Here is an 18289-nt window from a genome sequence, read left to right as displayed (position 1 = left end):
ACTTTTAAGAAAACTAAATAGATACATTGACTGCAGCTATGGGTAATAAGTGGGGAGCTCACATTTAATAAATAAAGACTCAGTACGTTTCATGAGCATGATAGAGAAGACATAAAATGTTTGAGAAAAGTTATACTGTGAAAATGGTTATAAGAAATTGATTAAAAACACTAGATATAAACTGACCAATAAAGAAGTTATAATAATCTACAGGTGAAGCAATGAAGACCTGAACAAAAATAGAGGTCATGAAAATAGTGAGTTTTAAATATGAGACATTTTAGAGAAAACATTGGTAAATCTCTTAACAGATTGAGTATAGAGTGGTGCCAAGGGAAATGGGGGAGTCAAATAGAACTCCAGGGTCACTAGATTAATAGTATTTTCAGTAGTAAAAAGCAGATTTAGCAATGTGGCCTACTTGGAGGTTAGCCTGTAATTGCTTCATTCAACTGACTTTAACTGATGGCCAGCTGTGCCAAAGCTCTCTGATTATCATTCTGGAAATCGCTGAGTTTAAACAAAGAACCAATATCCACCCTCAAGGAATTTACTGTCCCGGAAAGAGGCTAAGGCAGATTTTCCAACTCACCAATATATAAAGGAGAGTTTTCAGATTTGGCAAAATCTTCTATGTAGGAAATACCCAAAGGCATGATGGGAGTTTCACCAATTCCACGTATAATATTTCCAACCAGTACATACACCCACATTAATGATTTAACTTCCTTCACACACTCTGCATCAAAAGCAAAAAAAGACATGGCATTAGTGTTTTGATAGTGAAGTATTAGCAATACTTAATTCTGAGTTTTTGGTAAGCATTTCACAGTTCTTATGTGAGCACGGCACCTTGCCAACAATGCATATTACTATTCTGGCCGTGACTCACTCATCGGGCCAGTCCTCTTGCATTGTGGGGCACAGTCTTAGATATGGCCGACAGTCAGCGGTGTGCTAGGGCCCGTTTCTACTGGGCTGGGAGAGCTGAGTATACGCATCTCTTCCCAGTTCGGTGTTTAGTGATAACATATGGGAAGTTTGATGGGGGGTATTTATACCACTGACTAACACTGAAACTCAGGGCTTTTCTTTTCCCTGCAGAGAGCTAATTTACCACCAACTATTAAACTCAGTTAGCTGCTGTAAGTGCTATCCTATTTATGTACCAACTTTGGAAATAGGGAAAAAAACCGTAAATATCCTTCCCTAGAACTGACACTGTATTTGTAAGATTTGAATGAGTCTCACTGGATTTTGAATTCTCTGCAGTTCTAATTGCTTTATAGAAACTAAAAATATTTCATATTTTCTCTATAGAGCCTACTATATACTGTTACCACCGAATAACTTTAAAAAAAAAATCAGAGTAAGTGACTTACACTATTATTTTAGTTTCAGGTATACGACACAGTGATTCAATATTTTTTTAGATTATACTCCATGTAAAGTTATTATAAGATATGGGCTATATTCCCTGTGTTGCACATTACATCCTTTGATCTTATTTACTTTATCCCTAGTAGTTTGTACCTCTAAACCCCCTTCCCCTTTCTTCCCCCTCCCACCCCTCTCCCCACTGGTAACTACCAGTTTGTTCTCTGTATCTGTGAGTCTGTTTCTGTTTTGTTATACTCATTCATTTGTTTTATTTTTTTACATTCCACATAAAAGTGAAAACATACAGTATTTCTCTTTCTCTGACTTATTTTACTAAGCATAATACTCTCCATGTTCAAATATGTTGTTGCAAATGGAAAAATTTCATTCTTTTATATGGCGGAGTAATATTCCATTGTGTGTGTGTGTATTACATCTTCTTTATTCATTCATCTGTTGATAGACACTTAGGTTACCTCCATATCTTGGCTATTATAAACATGCCACTGTGAGCATTGGAGTGCATATATCTTTTTAAATTAGTGTTTTTGTTTTCTTCAGATATATATATCCAGGAGAAGAATTGCTGGATCCTATGGTAGTTCTATTCTGAATTTTCTGAGGACCCTCCATACTGCTTTCCACAGTGGCTGCACCAATTTACATTCCCAGCAACAGGGTACAAGGGTTGCCTTTCCTCCACATCCTAGCCAATGCTTGTTATTTGTCGTCATTTTGATGCCAGCCATCCTGGCAGGTGTGAAATTGTATTTCATTGTGTTTTTTGATTTGCATTTCCCAGATGATTAGTAAGCTGCACCACCCACAGATGTGAGGGTCCTGAGCACAGCTGGGTCTGGAAATTTCTTGTGAGGCCATCTCACAGTCATTCTCCATCCAGAAAAGTCATAGTTTCCATTTCTGGGTATTCACATTTTTATCTATGGTGAGCACAATTATTTGTGTCTAGAGATCATAGGCAAACCCGAAGTTTCCTTTAGAACAAAACTGAAAATATCAGGTTATCAAGGAACCAACACATTTTCCTGGAGATACACCAGCCTGGGAAGGTTTTGTTTATCTACTACAATGCACATTAAAAGAAATAGGAAATAAGACTTGAGTTAGTTTTGGCAAAAGCCAGCTCAAGGAGAGAACACAGGCCCTTGTTGATGTCCCAGTTTTCCTTTGTTTCCCCAGGAGTTTCCTTTGGGTTAGAATTTCTGAGGCAGTTATTCTTAAATTCTTTTCAACTGTTTTGGTTCCCTCCGATTCCATGCTGGCAGTGAAAGCCCCAACTTTGGGGACCATCGTAACTTTCAGTAATACGAATCCAGCATAGAAATGTCCCTGGCACAGGAGAAAAAAATGTTCTGGTCTGAGATAAATCAACAGGGTCACCTCCAGACTAAGTATTTCAAGATTATATAGGTCCCCAAGCACACGAAGGGGCGGAGGCAGGAATGTTGGTGCTGGGATGGCAGGAAGCTGGAAGAAGTACCACTGCTGAGTTGGACTGTGAAGTAGCATCTCAGGTAAAGAGGGAGAAGTGGGGCAGAAAGACAAGTTCCTAGTTCAGCAGAAAGAGAGGAGAGCGAATCAGAACTCCAGCATCCTCGCCTGCTTTCTCTGCTATAGAATGTCAGTCATATAGCACAAATCGTTTGAACTTTGTTTCTGCATCAATTTCCTGTTTTGATAATTGTATAGACCAGATCATCAGCAGAGACCCATCCTTCTAAAATATTTTCCTCTGTGGAATTAACTCCGCAGTGGTCCTTGGATGGGTGTCTTTGACTTATTTTTAAATGACCGTTTAAAAAAGTAGACAAGGCAACCTTAATAAGTACATTCAAATAAAGAGGAATAACATTCTGTGTTATTTGCCATTCCTGTTTCCCCACCACGATCCCCTCTAAAATCCCTGAGGGAAAAAAGTATGTTTTTGTTTATTTACGTTACTTAACCAAACCCAACAAGTCATTCGGAGCCCCTCCACAGAAAGTATTGAGTTACAAATCAACTAAAGCCAAAAAATGAAGTAGGCAGACAACCTGGATTCTCTGTTGGTTTGAAAATCTTCTGGGTTCCATTTTCCATACACAAGAAACTCTTTGAGGACAAATTGTCTGCAACTGAAACTGTAGATTCATATTCATATCTGTGTGAACAGAGGGAAGACATGTTTATGTCAGGGAGCCAACGAGGACAGTGTGAACATTGTGAAGACATTAACTCCTGCTTCGCTTAAGACACAACAGCCAAACTCAGTAAAGCGGACATCTTTCCAGCTTTGCCACCTAATCACCAGAGATTGACATCATCAGCAGTAAACTTGCCACTCACTGTAAATGTGCTATTCATTGACCACTTGCTTTTAATTATCTATATGTGTATGACCTACCTTTTAGATTATATACTATCAACCTTCTGTGGTATTTTAGGTGATTGTGTCCTGGAAATAATTACTGTGGGATAAGGAACAAAAACTAAGAAAAGTAATAGACTCTACAAAGTATAATTAAGAAGATAAAGGCTTCGGGGGGAAAAACAACACAACAAAACAGCTCTCCAATGTGGGCTTCTCTGAGGTTTGCTTATAAAGAAATACACCCCCCCTTTCTGAGAATTCAGACAATAATCTCTTAACGCATTCATCAGTCCTCGAGAAAAACAAGACATCTGCCCTTCGTAATGAGAGACTTCTGGAAACTCAAACACTGTGACAGTGCCATGTGATGACTTTCTCTCTTCTCATAAGAACAAAAGGGTTAACAGATTGTGACTAGGTACCTTAGGTAAATTACCACAAAATTCATATGCCCTTTCTCAGAAGGTAAATTACAAGCTGCAATAATGGAAGAAAATTGGCCCAGATAAGTCTCTCTTTGTTAGAAATTATGCTAGCTTGGTTTCTATATTTCTATTAGATAAGAAAAAGCCAAACAAAACAAAACAAGACAAAACACATACACACAAACCCAAAAAAACCTAGCCCTTCTGAGTTCCAAATGGGCTAAAGGATATTATACTTGGAGGTCACTAATAGTTCTAATTTCTGTGCAATAGAGCATAATATAAAGGGTCAAAATAACTTCCCCTTAGAGCAACTGCCCAGTCATGCCCATACAGTTCGGCTGTGAAGTGTGGACAAGGCTTCCATCTCCATACCTATGATCCCATGAGATATGCCAGCTTCAGACAAAAAATGTAACCTTTGGCAGAGGGTGGAAGAAAGATAAAGAACAGCTGAATATTACTTGATGTTGTCTTAGGATAGGAAATAAAAAAGACGGTAATAACTCCTTGCCTGGAAACTTCTGATTGCTTCAGAAATATCTAAGAAGATAACATATCTTTTTCATTTAATTTATCCATTAAAGCCCAAGAACTCATTCGAAGTCCATTCATCCCCAAACTATCAGCAAAATGACAGTTCATGGATTTTAAAATGGAAACGGAAAAGGCTTATAAGGGTATTAAGCAAGAGAAAAATCTACGTATTGAAAAGTGAGGTTCCCACTCCCACCTGGCTGGTAGCTAAGTTTCCATGTCTCAGGCAACAGATTGGAGAATCCCTGCCTGGGATAACTGACAGGTGATGGGCAGTTCCGCACCATCTATAAATTATCCAGTCCCTGTGCTGTGAAGAAGTCCTCCATTAACCAAGTCCCACACATGTACAGACACCTTCTGGTTAGCTTGGTGTTGTTATTCCTCTCTCTTAAATGTGAAGAGCTAATCAAGAACCATGGGATATATGAAGGAAGCCTATCATATAAAGAGAGACAAAGCAAATAAAAAAAAGCATACATTTGAAGGAGACAGAGACATGACGACAGATGAAGAAAATGTAGCTGGAAAAAGCCATTGGCATTCTTGAAGTAAACAAGATGTTCCTTAAAAAGATACATTCAAAGAACAAGAGTCCTTGAAAATTAAAAATATGATAGCAAAAACTAGAAATCCATTCAAAGGTTTGGAAGATAAAGTTAAAGAAATCTCCCCCTTCCAAAATAACAAGAAGACAAAGCGATAGAAAATTAGCTAGAAACGATGAGAAATATAGAAGTTTAATTCAGGATGTAACAATATTCAAGAACTAGTCAAAGTTCTAGAAAGAAAGAATAGATGGGGAGAGGTGGATGGATATTATCAAAGAGAATACAAGGAACTTTTACAAATGTCCAGATTGAAGGCACTGAGTAAAATAGAGGAAAAGGATTTATACCAAGACAGTTATAAAAATTCAGCCTCAAGTTTAAAGAAAACCCCAGTATCTGTCAGAGAAAAGAAACCTGCCACAAGGGTTAGAATGACATAAGATTTTCAACAGTAACACTAGATGCTAGAAAACACTGGGAACAATGTCTTAATTCCTACAAAAAACACGTCAAACTAGACCTTTATACCAGTCAAACTATCAACCAAGTGTGGGATAGAAGAGGAATACTTTCAGATGTTCAAGGTCTTAAACCTTTTAATTCCCTTACACACTTTCTCAGAAACCTATTAGATTATGTTTTCTGCAGAAAGGAGTAAGAGTAAAAAGGAAAGCAGAACTTGTGTTATCCAGGAAATAAGTTACTGAATGGAAGAAAGAGGCAAAAAAAAAAAAAAAAACCCCAAGGAGAAGAATGAGTGAAAATTTCAAGGAAGCAGCCCTGCGGGGGGCCTGGAAGGCTCCCAGTTCAGATGGCAGACGGAGAATTGATGGTGAAATGGAGAATTGATGGAGAGGTATCTCAAAGACAAAGGTGAACCCTCTGAAATAATATATGAGGATACTGAAAAGACATTGTCCTGCCAGTAGAGAGTTCGGTGATGATTAGTAAGAAATAAAAAGGAAATGAATCAAATAAAAAAATGAGGCAATATTAAATCCAGGGAAAATAAAAAGTAAAATAAGAAAGGAATAATAACAGCTGAAATATGGAATACATTTATGTAGTCACACACATGGGATAGTAAATATGATTTTATAGTAGGAAGTCAATATATATATAACGTAACACTAAAGTACCAAAAACGAAAAGAGTTAACATTTACTTAGAAAAATGGAAACAAATAGCTGAAGAAAGAGCTAAAAGGGCTGGGGGGGCCTCTGGAAAGCCATAATACGAGCAATGTCGAAGGGGCAGGGGGAAACTCTTTTTTTCTTTCCATGTAAGTCTTTCAGTATAATTTTATTTTTCACAGATTTGCACACACACTACTTTCATAAAAACTAAAAACCAACCTTCAGACAGGTCTGTCTCTTGATGACCTCTAATTAAACAGAGACTCAACTGTAATTAGAAGTGTCTTAGAAAATTAATCCTTAGAAAGGGGTAATCCTAAATTTTGCCTGGTCCTAAGAATCTTTTCATCAGATCAACTCCATGAAAGACTTGTCCTAAATTCCTGTTTTGTAAAATTGACCTGTAAGTGGAGACCAGACAGCCAAGAGCACAAAACAGGCGTGTGGAACACAACCTGTACCTGGCAGTTCCCCTTACAGTGCTCAGTGCCTTTAGAGGCATCGTTTCTACATCGATTGAGATGATCATGTGGTTTTTGTCCTTTCTCTTGTTGATGTGATGTATTACATTGATTGATTTGCATATGTTGAACCAGCCTTGTGTCCCTGGGATGAACCCCACTTGGTCATGATGTATAATCTTTTTTATGTGTTGTTGGATTCTATTTGCTAAAATTTTGGTGAGGATTTTGGCGTCTATGTTCATCAGTGATATTGGCCTATAATTCTCTTTTTGTAGTGTCTTTGCCTGGTTTTGGTATCAGGGTGATGGTGGCTTCACAGAATGAGTTTGGGAGTATTCCCTCCTTTTCAATCGTCTGGAAGAGTTTGAGAAGGACTGGTATGAGTTCTTCTTTGTATGTTTGGTAGAATTCCCCGGTGAAGCCGTCCGGTCCTGGACTTTTATTTGTAGGGAGGTTTTTAATTGCTATTTCTATTTCCTTTCTAGTGATCGGATTGTTCAAGAGAGGCATCGTTTCTAGAAAGGAAATCCAAATTTCGTTTCCTGCAGCTGAAAGCTGCACCTAAAAAGTCATCAGAAACTGCGGTACTTACCGGTTCATGAGGAAATGAGGTAGTGACTGTAAGAAACACCCTAGGCCCATAACCACACATCCAATACCAATCATTATGGGTCTATGCAGTTTAGTTCCAAAGTAACTCACAAATATAATCAGCAAAAGATTTCCTAGGGAAAAATTGAGATGAAAAGATGAATATTTCAGTTAAGTGTGAGCAAAGTCTGAATTAACAGCCTCACCCAATCATTTGCCATCGAGCATTTATTGCATTAATAAATATCTTAAATACTGGGCCTGGTGCTGGGGGGGGCATGAAATAATAAATGAATAAGACAGAGCTCCTGCCCTGAAAGGAGGCTCTGTTTCACAGAGTCTTTTAACAGGGATTCTTGACTTGTAATCTATAAATCCCGAAGAAGCCCATGGACAGAAACCAGGCATTCCATGAACTTGAATGAGAAACGAAAATTGCATCTGTATTTTCACTGACTTTATTAAATATTAGCGTTTTCTTTGACAGTGAAAGAAGACACAGACTATGGTAGTATTAATGGTACCTACGATTTTTTTCCCACCAATTATCACCAATACAAGTTACAGATATTTGCACAGGACATTACAGTTGCTTCAGATACCTCAAAATATTATTGACACTGATGATGACTTCAAAATTGGTGGAGATACTGTTACTTATTGTGTTGGTAAAAAGTACAAAAATTAGGGGGAGGGGTATAGCTCAGTGGTAGAGTGCATGCTTAGCATTAGCATGGCCAAGGTCCTGGGTTCAATCCCCAGTACCTCCATTGACAAAAAAAAAAAAAGTACAAAAATTATTATATGACAAGTTGTTTTTAATATTTTGCTAATTTACTTAAACATAACTGGCTTCCTTTGTAACCATATGGCTTTCATTTTATACAATTAAAATATTATCCTGAGATCATCTAGTACCAGATTGCCAAAGAGGTCCTTGGCACAGGAATATTAATAACTTCTGACAATCTCTTAGCGACTCTCTGTTGCCCAGAGGATAAAAAGTAAGTTCCACAGCCAGCACTCAAAGCTCTCCATAGCCCATCTCTCACCCTTGCCCATTTCTCCATTCTTGAATCCTAATAATTCCCACCTTAAGCTTGGCTGGTCAATAATACTGGGTTGAATCTTGTGCCCCACACAAGCTACCGTGCTGTTTCATCCTTATGCTTCTTTTTCTATTGGAATTCTCTTCACCCTTATCTAACCCTGTTTGTTCATCTGAAAAATTTGTACTTATCTTTCAAGAGACTACCTTCCCTAAGTGAGGTTGTGTCCCTCCTCTGTGTTTCTATAGGACCTTGCATATATCTGTGTCACCAACCTAACTGCATTCAATGACAGTTATTTTGCATCTGTGCTCTCTGTTAGACTGGACCCAGCATCACCTGTTTCCGCTTTGTCTCTGCTCAGTCCTAGTTTTTCTTTCAGATCCTGATTAAAAGTATTAAAGGCAATTTTCACCTCGAAGGAAGTAAAAACCATTACAAAACTATAAAGGAGTAGCTTTCATGTTTTTATGCTGCTTTGTTCACAGGAGAAATCTTTCCCTTCCTCGTTCCTTCTCTCTGTCCTCGCATCCTCCCAGTCAGCCACAGAAATCAGAGCCTGAGGACAGACTTTATTCTTCCCTAAAAGCTGTTTCTGAAATAAATTCAGGAAGATGCAAAAGCAGTTTCTTCCTTCCTCTACACTCAGACTAGAGAATTGTCAGCCTCCCAGAAACAAAAAGAGAGAAAATAAATTCGCTTTTTCTTTTAGAAAATAGATCCCTTTGTTTTCCATGATATACTTTAAATACAAAGATAAAACCCTAAATGTTATCAAATAATAGATTAAATATAAGTACTCTAAATACTCTGCTACTCATGCTAGCTAACTGAAAAAAAACCTATTAGAATAAAAGGAAATTGTTTAATTTTAGAATACAAAGTCCTGTGATACCACACATGACAATGTTTAAGTGTTATTTGGGGATAATATTTAAGTGAATTGTTTCTAAGCATATTCCAAAGTGAGCTAGGCTATTTCAGAAAACATATTCAGTCAGATTAAATGGCCTAAAACAGCAAATAAAGAGAATAAAATTCAGACTCGCTCCATTGATAAAATAATATATAAGAAGAATGTAACGCAAGAATAATTCATTACCGATCTCAAAGCTTCCATTTATAAATCCGACTAGGGATGTTGGGATGTTGAATTGTCTCTCTATTTGTGTGAGCATGGAATTCATAAAAGATCCAGATAGTGTTTTGGATACATATGCACATGTTATTGCCAACAGAAACATCTGGGGAGAAAAAAGGTATAAGAAAACTTATGAGAAATTTATTTTTAAGTTGTATAATTGTCACCTTTGGATGAAATATCTTCTACCACAGGACCAATTGTCTCCAATTCAAGTAACTCTTGCATTTTCAAGAAGCTTTTAAAGGTAACCTTGACCACTCACTCCTTATCTTCCCACCCTGCTGTGTGCCTGCCCCTATGACAGCCTTCAGCACTGCACTTCATTTACGTGTTTGGATGCCTAAAACCTCCTCCCTTACTGGGCTATGAGCACCTTGATAATAGGAACTGTATGTAACTTACCTTTGTATCTTTGGTGTCTAGCAAATGCCTTGCAGATAGTAGGCACCCAGGACACCTCTACTGAATTAATGACAGAGTAAGTGTTCAAAAACATCTTAAAGAAATGTTCAGAGCTTTCACTTGAAAGTGAGCTGAATGGAAGATGAAATGCAACAGGATTAAATACACCTAAATCAGACGTTATCTGCACCAATTAGTGTGGGGAACTCTGAATAGAAATTTATGTGAAAAAGACCTGGGAAATTTAAATATCAAGCGTAACAGGAGTCAAAACTCACATTGTTATTTGTCTGACGAGACAGTTCAGATATTTCTCTAGCTAATTATCTTTTTACACTAAATATCATTTGTAGAAAATCTGTCATCACACTGTAAATCTTTGCGAAGCACACTGTTGAGAGTAAACAATTTTTTCATGGTTTTATAATTCAGGTTTTATACGTAAAAGAAAGCAGGGTCTACCACATAAAGTGAAGACCATACTTGAGAGAATGATTTATTTTATGTAATATTTTCAGAAAGGAAACTAGATGAATCATGATCCCAACACTCTTTTCCTGAAACACCTAGATGAGCTGTCGAAACTGTAGGCTTCAATTCATAGAGTGAGAGCAACTAATGACTATTCTGACTTGGGCTAGAGATGACCAGACTCTTTGTCTAATGCAAAATAACCTCTCTGTTTACAGAGCTAGTCCCACCAGGTTTTAACAATGCCCTAGAGTTTGAAGCAAATTTGTTGAATACTTTGATACTGTCTAAAACATTTTGCTTAAGGAGCATATTTCTAGGGCCACAGAAACAGAAAAATACAGCTGATTATTAAGCAATTGTCTCTTTTATCTGATAAACTTGTGCTGTCAATATTTTGCCATAGCATTCACGTCAATGTCTAAACCAGACAAACTCCAAAGTAATAATAAAAATAAAATTTAAAGATCAATTCTTTATAAATAACACCTGACTTGACTTTTCTCCACAAATGCTCTTTACAGTTTATTGACCCTTTACGGTTTTCTAGTCATTGTTCCAAGCATGTAAGAAGAAACAAATTCTATGAGATAAGAATATTGTTATTACCTCTTTCAGATGAGAAAATTGAAACACAAAGAGGTTAAGCAACTTGTCCAAGGTCACACAGCAACTAAGTAGTTGAACTTGGCACACACCTAGGAAGCCAGGGCCTCAATCTTTATTTCTAACCTCTTCATTTCAGGAGATGGACGTGAGAATTAAGGGATAATTTCAGGGAGTTTTGAACAACAATGTAATTCAAGTAGCATTTTGGGCAAAAGTATTTTTTTTACATCTATATCATGATTCTCCACTTTGTACATGCATAGATTTTTCCTACACATGTATAAACAGAAAACTTTTGAAGGGAAGAAAATTAATGGCAGTGTCATAGTTTGGAAACCACCTGCAGGCACTAGCTGTAGAATCAAGACAATTTTCCCGAAGCCCTTGGTTTAAAATACAGATTTTGTTTGAAGGCAAAATGGCTTTGAAGCTCTGCAAAAAGAATTTGCTCTGAAATAGTCAAGAATACCAGAAACAGCCAACCAAACGGGCATTTTTCTTATAGAGAATGATTGGTATGTTGCCCAAGCTCTAAGTAAACATTTGTTTTAGTGGGTCATTGTGAGGTCATCACTGCATACAGATCAATAAAGCTTTTGTGTCCAATGAACCATTTTCCAGGAGTGACCTCCATACTCCTCTGACCTAGAAGCCCCAGAAGGGTAAGAATTAAACTGGCCTTTGATTCAGGAAAAACAAGTCCTGCTCTAATACAATGTGTGCTTGAAAATGTTTACGACCCCGTCTTCCATTTAAATCCCCTCAAAACTATTTCTGATTAAATTGCCTGAATCAATAATCCTACTTAGACACACTCTCAGTTACAAACCAACTTCATTAAAGCAAGAAATTATCGATGTATCAGGCCTTAGGACATTAATATTAGATCACTACATGAGGATATGAACAACTTTACAAGGTCTAAGTTTAAAAAATTTATATATATACGGTACAATACATTTATCCACACAAAGCAAGTCCATACCTTCAACTTGGAAAGACATCTTATTCTATGAGTTTCAATTCTTTTCTCAGTTTCTCCCATGTTGCTCTTCCGAGTGTTCCAAGATATTTATGTTTTAAATCTTGATATTTCTTAGTTCTATTCTTTTAAGGAGACAAAAATCTATTAAATTTCTGACAAAATCATAAATAGTCATTCTTCTGAAGAAAATACTAAGTTTGAAGAACAGAATCAGAATCCATTGTGTTACAAAAATACCTAGGAAGCTTCTGATTGAGATCTCGAAAGCAATGACGTTGGAGAAGATTTAGTTGTTAATTTTCCATTGAAAAAGTTACATCAAATCACTGTAGTTACTCTTTAGTGAGATTAAAGATTAGAATAATTTGTTATGGTCCCCTTGCAAAATAATGGCCACGTGGTTGAAACAAAGATTTCATTTCTTTAGCCAAAACAAATAAAATCAAAGTGAACTCCTTGGACTTACATGAAAATGCTGCTTTTAAGAACACACAGACTTTGATTTGTGTTTGTGCTAAAAAATCTGCTTTAGCCAGCCTACCAAGGATCAAAAATCTCTATTTGGCCAGGTTCCCTCTTCGAGTTCTTTGCGTTCCAAGACTTCCCTGGAGTCTCAGGAAGGGAAACACTTTCTGGGGCACTGCTGATTCACGGAAACCTGGGGAGACAAGGAATTTTAATCATGGAAATTGCCTAAGTGAAAATAACAAATACATCTACGATCTGGAAAAGAATCCTACAGCTGCAAGTTAAGATGTAGGTTTAGGAGAAGACCAAACACATAAGAAGAAATCCATATGTATATCCACATATTATAATGAAAGCAGATATATGTGTATCTATAATATACAGGCACACATTTTATATGTAGATCAAAAAGATGACTTAAACTCTATTAAATTCTACTAACCCCTTGTCAAAGACTTTTGTCAATTTTGTGTCTTGAAACTAGGGCAATATTCTGTACCAAAACCAAAGTATTTCACTCTGACAATACTTATTCTACTAAATCTACTTCAAGTTGCCAGATGCTATTTTAACAGTATCCCCGGCGTTAATTTATTAAAATCTTCTGAATGATATCTATTTGACAACATTCTGAATGGCACTTATTCTTAGAAACCTGAATCCCACTACCCTACACACAATAAGGCAATAGCCATGGAACGATGATGTATGAGCTTAGTTCTTTTCACTCACTCTCTCACGAAGACAACAGATATTTATCAAAAGTCTACTATCTGCCAGTCATTGAAAGGATTTCAGCAGTGACCAAGGCAGACATGTTATCCTAAAGACAATATGAACCAGGTTGGGAAGTATAAGGCTCTGCGGAAAGTCCTTGGACCCAGATCCCAAGGAACTTAACACTTTCATTGGGAAAGGTAAAACCTTTCAAGAAAACACATCGGAGTAGAACTAGACAGTATATGATCAAATACAAGTTGTTCCGGTAGGTAGGTGGTGAAAAAAATTCAGAGGTCATGGATGGAAATTATTAGAGACACGCTTGGCAATTCTGAATGGCCGTAGGAATGAACCTATCCTGAAAGAAATCCCTCAGATAAAATTCCAAGTGACCTTAACTGTAGTGCAAGTACGTGACACTGGGTTTGGAAAAACTCATAGAATGGGACCATTTTTCAAAAGAGTGGGGAGTGCTATTCTTTGGTCTCCATCTGTAGTGCATCTGCTTTTATCATAAACCCCTCAAGAGCCCTCATTTCTCCTTCTCATACATTTTAGGACCCAATCTCTCTCCACTATCCTTCTTTCCTTTTATCCCTTCTCGCTGGTATTTCGATATATTCGAGCTCAGTATAGTCACTCAATCAAACAATGAGAGAGGGAGAGAACTTAATCCTTTTTGTATCAAAGTTGACTTCATTCTTCTCAGTGGCTAAAAACAAGACTATTCAAAATGCCTCGTTTTTCCACGTAGCTGAAGGGGCCCAGAGGTTGGAGTTGGTAACAGAAAATCACCACGTTGGCAAATTGTTGTTCCTTCTATACTTTGTGATACTGTGCAGGTTTTATCATCATGTCTCAAAGATTTGTTTCAAAATGTGTTTACAGCCTTGAAAGAAGTTTTATGAACAACTGTCTTGACTGGCGTAAAATGTATTGTTAAAAGCTAAGCACTTGGAAAGAATGTGATCCAATTAAACTTAAATGTCCCCTAATTTGCCAGCTTATACTATGAGAACATCTTAGCTTTTCAGACACTTTTTTTTAATGGAGGAAAATCAATAAATGAATGAATAAGTTCTATTCTTTTTATTTAACAAAATTTGTAAATACGCATAGTGAACGTCACAATCACCGTTCAGGACTTGGGCCCCAAATCAGAGAATGCACCCGTTGTTCCTTTAGATCCTCAAGGCCGGGCTAGTGCCAGGCGTGTAAACAGTCCCCCTTTGTTAGTCCCCCTTGTTTACACGGTGACTTCTGCTCCCAGGACCACAGCATCACCGACAAATCCCCATCAATCACCACTGCTAATGAAAATGCCTTGCTGGAGTTTTATTAAGCAGAGAATCACTTTACGTCTCTAATGCCTTCTCGGCGTTCACATGGGGGCAGGCCATTCTTCAGGACCTTACTTCGCACAAACGTACTTGAGTTTCTTGCAGGTCTACTGGTCATGACTCTGCTTTTGGTTTTTGTTTTTATTTTTGTTCTAGCTGGTAAAGCACATTACAGAATGGTTAACTCTCTGCACATTTTGGGCCAGTGGATTCCTAGAACTTTTTCATCTTGCCCGACTGAAACTCTGTACCCACCGAACAGCAACACTCTGGGGTCTGAGACACCCCTTGGTTTCCAGCCCTGCATAGCATGTCTCAACCACAAGAGAATACAATTTTTGGTAAAATAAACAAAAGGTTTTCTTGTGTTCTCTCCCCAGTGGTAAATACATAGACATAGCTTATTTTACTCCAAGTCACCTGGGGAAAAAAGCCATACATTTAATCTTATATTATTATATACTACTGAATTAACAAAATAAAGGCTTTATCATGGCAAAAACTCGTAGTACATACATGAAGAAGACTTAGGAGAACATCCTTTCCCTGGGACAAAAGAGAGGGTCCCACCAGCAAAAGTCTTACAAAAAATGTTTATTTCCAGAATCCTCAGATGGCTCCCAGCTCCGCAGGAAGAGGACAGGCTCATGGCTGTATCCAGCAGAAATTATTCAACCAATACCCAACCAAGAAAGTACGTGCCAAAGCAGCACATGGAGAATCAACAGTGACCCTTTGTGTGATGCCTACCAAGTTATTTTGCTTCTATTTGTTCCTTTTCGTCAGAAACCAAAGAATAAGACAACGGATTCTGCAAATCAGCCTTATAAATGTAGGCATTATTTTCACTCCAAGCTCAGAGACCAGGAATGCATCATTCTAGGAAAAACTAAGGGAGAAACCCACCTGGGCCATAGACTCATGCAAAGGATTTTACCACGCAGAACAGGGAACGGAACACACAAAGACACAAAAACCACCATCAACAACCCAGTGATAAAAATACCTACCAGGTTACTTTAGAAAACTTGCTGCCTTGCTCCAGATAATAGACCCAGACATGGAAGAGTCATGCTAAAACCTGACTTCTAAGGAGAAGTCTTTAGGAGAGCTGGTTGTAAATACCGTCACTATTACATCTCTTGCCGAGTAACTCTAGAGAATGATTAGATAATTATGGGAGTAGCCAATGTTTTCCACATTTGCAATTTAAACTGTTTTGTTTTTCAGATTATTATTCCAATTCTTCTCTTCCTTTTGCCTGCATAAGCATAGTTTCAGATACAAAAGCTTGTTCCTTCATTTAATGATGGCAAGTAAATACTGAACTCCTCCTTTTTCTCACAGAGAGATTTTCTCTGTTCATGAAGCTCCCTGAATAACTGAACATCTAATAAAACGTTTAGAGGTTTTTTTTTTCCCAACCCAATTGTTTATGAGTGTGTTTATGCATTTGCATTAATGAATATAGCAAGACGTTCAGAACTTAAAGCACAGTTAGCTTGGGTTTAACCTAATTAACTTGTGAGCTCTTTCAACTCTGAGCCTAGTTTTCCTTATCTATGATGCTGGAAGATTTATGCCTACTTTGGAAGATTGTTATGAAGATTGAGTTATAAAATTTACGTAAGACCCCTAGCATGCTTGCTGGAATGAAACAGTCAGTCTGTAAGTGGCAGTGATTATTATTCATTCATTCCACAAATATTTATTAAGGCTCTACTACATTCCAAGCACAGTAGTTGGTGCTAAGCATACAAAGATAAATAACAAATGTCCTTGCTCTCAGTCTCACAAGCTAATGGGAGAGATGGACAATTAAAGACAGTAAGAGCTGGTTAGTCCCATCATGTAGACAATTTGGGCTAAGTAATTAAAATGAGCAATTAATGAAAACTGTTTATTTGCATATTCATTTGGAATATCATTTGGATACAGCATAGTGGTTTAAGTACTTGAGCTTTGAAATGAGGCACTACTGATTTGAAAGCCTATTTTTTTTTAACATTTTTTTAATTGAGTTACAGTCATCTTACAATGTTGCCATGAAAGCCTATTTTTAAACTAGCTGTGTGGTTTTTGTATAAGTCCCTTAATCTATCCATACAACGAAGATAATCTGTATCTTTATATAAGTCAAGCTCTAGACGTGAAAATAGAGCCCATGACAGGTAGTTCAATTGGTTAATTATGGGATACCAGTTCTAAAGTTATCAGAAGAGTTAAAAAGCTGAACTGGACAGTCGATAGGCAACACAGAGGTTTCCGCCCGTGGAAAGTCTCTCCCACTCCTAAGGCTGTATCGGAAAGGGAAGCGGGCTGAGCTGCAGGATCTGGCAACCTTAGGGACACACAGCCACTGCCAGAGGCACCGCTTAAAGCGGGGAGCAGGAAAAATGCCCTGCCTGTTCCCCTCTACCACCCCAGTCTCACACCAAGTCCTTTTGACAGTCCAACTGGAAATCAGATGCAAAGGAACCTGGAAAATTTAGTTTTCTGAAGTCAGTCCCTTGGGGTACAGAGAGGATCAGAGAATGGGAGGGACAACACAAATGACTGGCACAATCACAATCAGCTGCAGTAAAATTAAATAAGACAACACATGGTAAGTGTGTAAGATGATGCTAATACACATTGAAGTGTAGCTGTTTATGCCATTGGATATTATACCTTTATTCCTTCATGCTCTTAAATTCAGGAGATTTCACAGTTGGCCTAATTGACCAGCTCTTGATATTACATATGCAGATACTGTGATCTCCATGTGTTACCAAGTGAGACTTTGTCATCCAATCAATCAATTTTTAATGGATTCATATATATTAACCAACTACTTTTGCATCAGGTAAACCCAGCCATTGAATCCTTCACTCAGCAAGGTATATCCAGCTTCCTTACTTAAGTTATGTGTGGGGAAAATGTCCAAAGAAATCCGGGACACATAGTCTGAATTACCACCAAGTGCTTAGATAGAATGCTTTAAGGATGCATTCACAGAGCAAACACAATATATTAAAGTCAGAGGGTAAAACCTCTTCATGGAGGATGGAGAAAAAGGCAAAAGGATACTGTTATTATTCCTCATTCTTGTTATTGCTTTCTATGTAGATGGAATTCCATTAGCACCACATGTCCTTCCTCTCCCTGTCCTCACTCACTCCTCGTGGAGGAGGCTGACATGGTCTGATGACTACATGGGGAAGTCTACCTGTCTGGAAGTTAACTATAAAAAAGCCTGCCTGCCAACAGAAATGAGCCACATTCCGTCACATCGGCTTGTTTAGTGCTAACAGTGATATTTTGGACTCTGTGTAATACTTCTCTGTTTTATTTTTCAACTTACTCACAGTTAAAATAGAAGGAACAGAACTGGTGTTTATTGGTATCTATTTATTGGACATTCTCAAAGACCCCGACATACAGGAAAATCATGAAGAAGCAGATTGTCCTGAAGGGCTAAGACCAGGTTGGAAAAACACAAGCTCTATTATAGTATATACAATGTGATGGCATTTTCGGTAAAACTGTATGTAATTGGAGATAATAATAAAAATATATAAACATTATATACTACTCTCTATATTCCAGACAGAGTTTTAGGAGCTTTATAGATGTCAATCCATTTAGCTATCACAAAACTTTATGA

General features: G+C 37.6%; 1 protein-coding gene across 1 annotated transcript in view; it reads right to left on the bottom strand.

Annotated features, from left to right (window-relative positions):
• Positions 1-9748, bottom strand: part of SLCO1A2 (solute carrier organic anion transporter family member 1A2) — a 30192-nt gene extending 20444 nt beyond the window's left edge. Inside the window, exons 1-4 of the mRNA XM_015235674.3 lie at positions 9607-9748; positions 7457-7589; positions 3435-3541; positions 593-739 (exon numbers count right to left, since the gene is read on the bottom strand). Coding sequence (XP_015091160.2) covers positions 593-739; positions 3435-3541; positions 7457-7589; positions 9607-9748 — 529 coding nt within the window. The remainder of the gene's footprint in view (positions 1-592; positions 740-3434; positions 3542-7456; positions 7590-9606) is intronic.
• Between the last annotated feature and the right edge of the window lie 8541 nt (positions 9749-18289).

Source organism: Vicugna pacos, chromosome 34, assembly GCF_048564905.1.
Source record: "Vicugna pacos chromosome 34, VicPac4, whole genome shotgun sequence".
Lineage (NCBI taxonomy): Eukaryota > Metazoa > Chordata > Mammalia > Artiodactyla > Camelidae > Vicugna > Vicugna pacos.
This window is presented reverse-complemented; position numbering and strand designations above follow the sequence as displayed.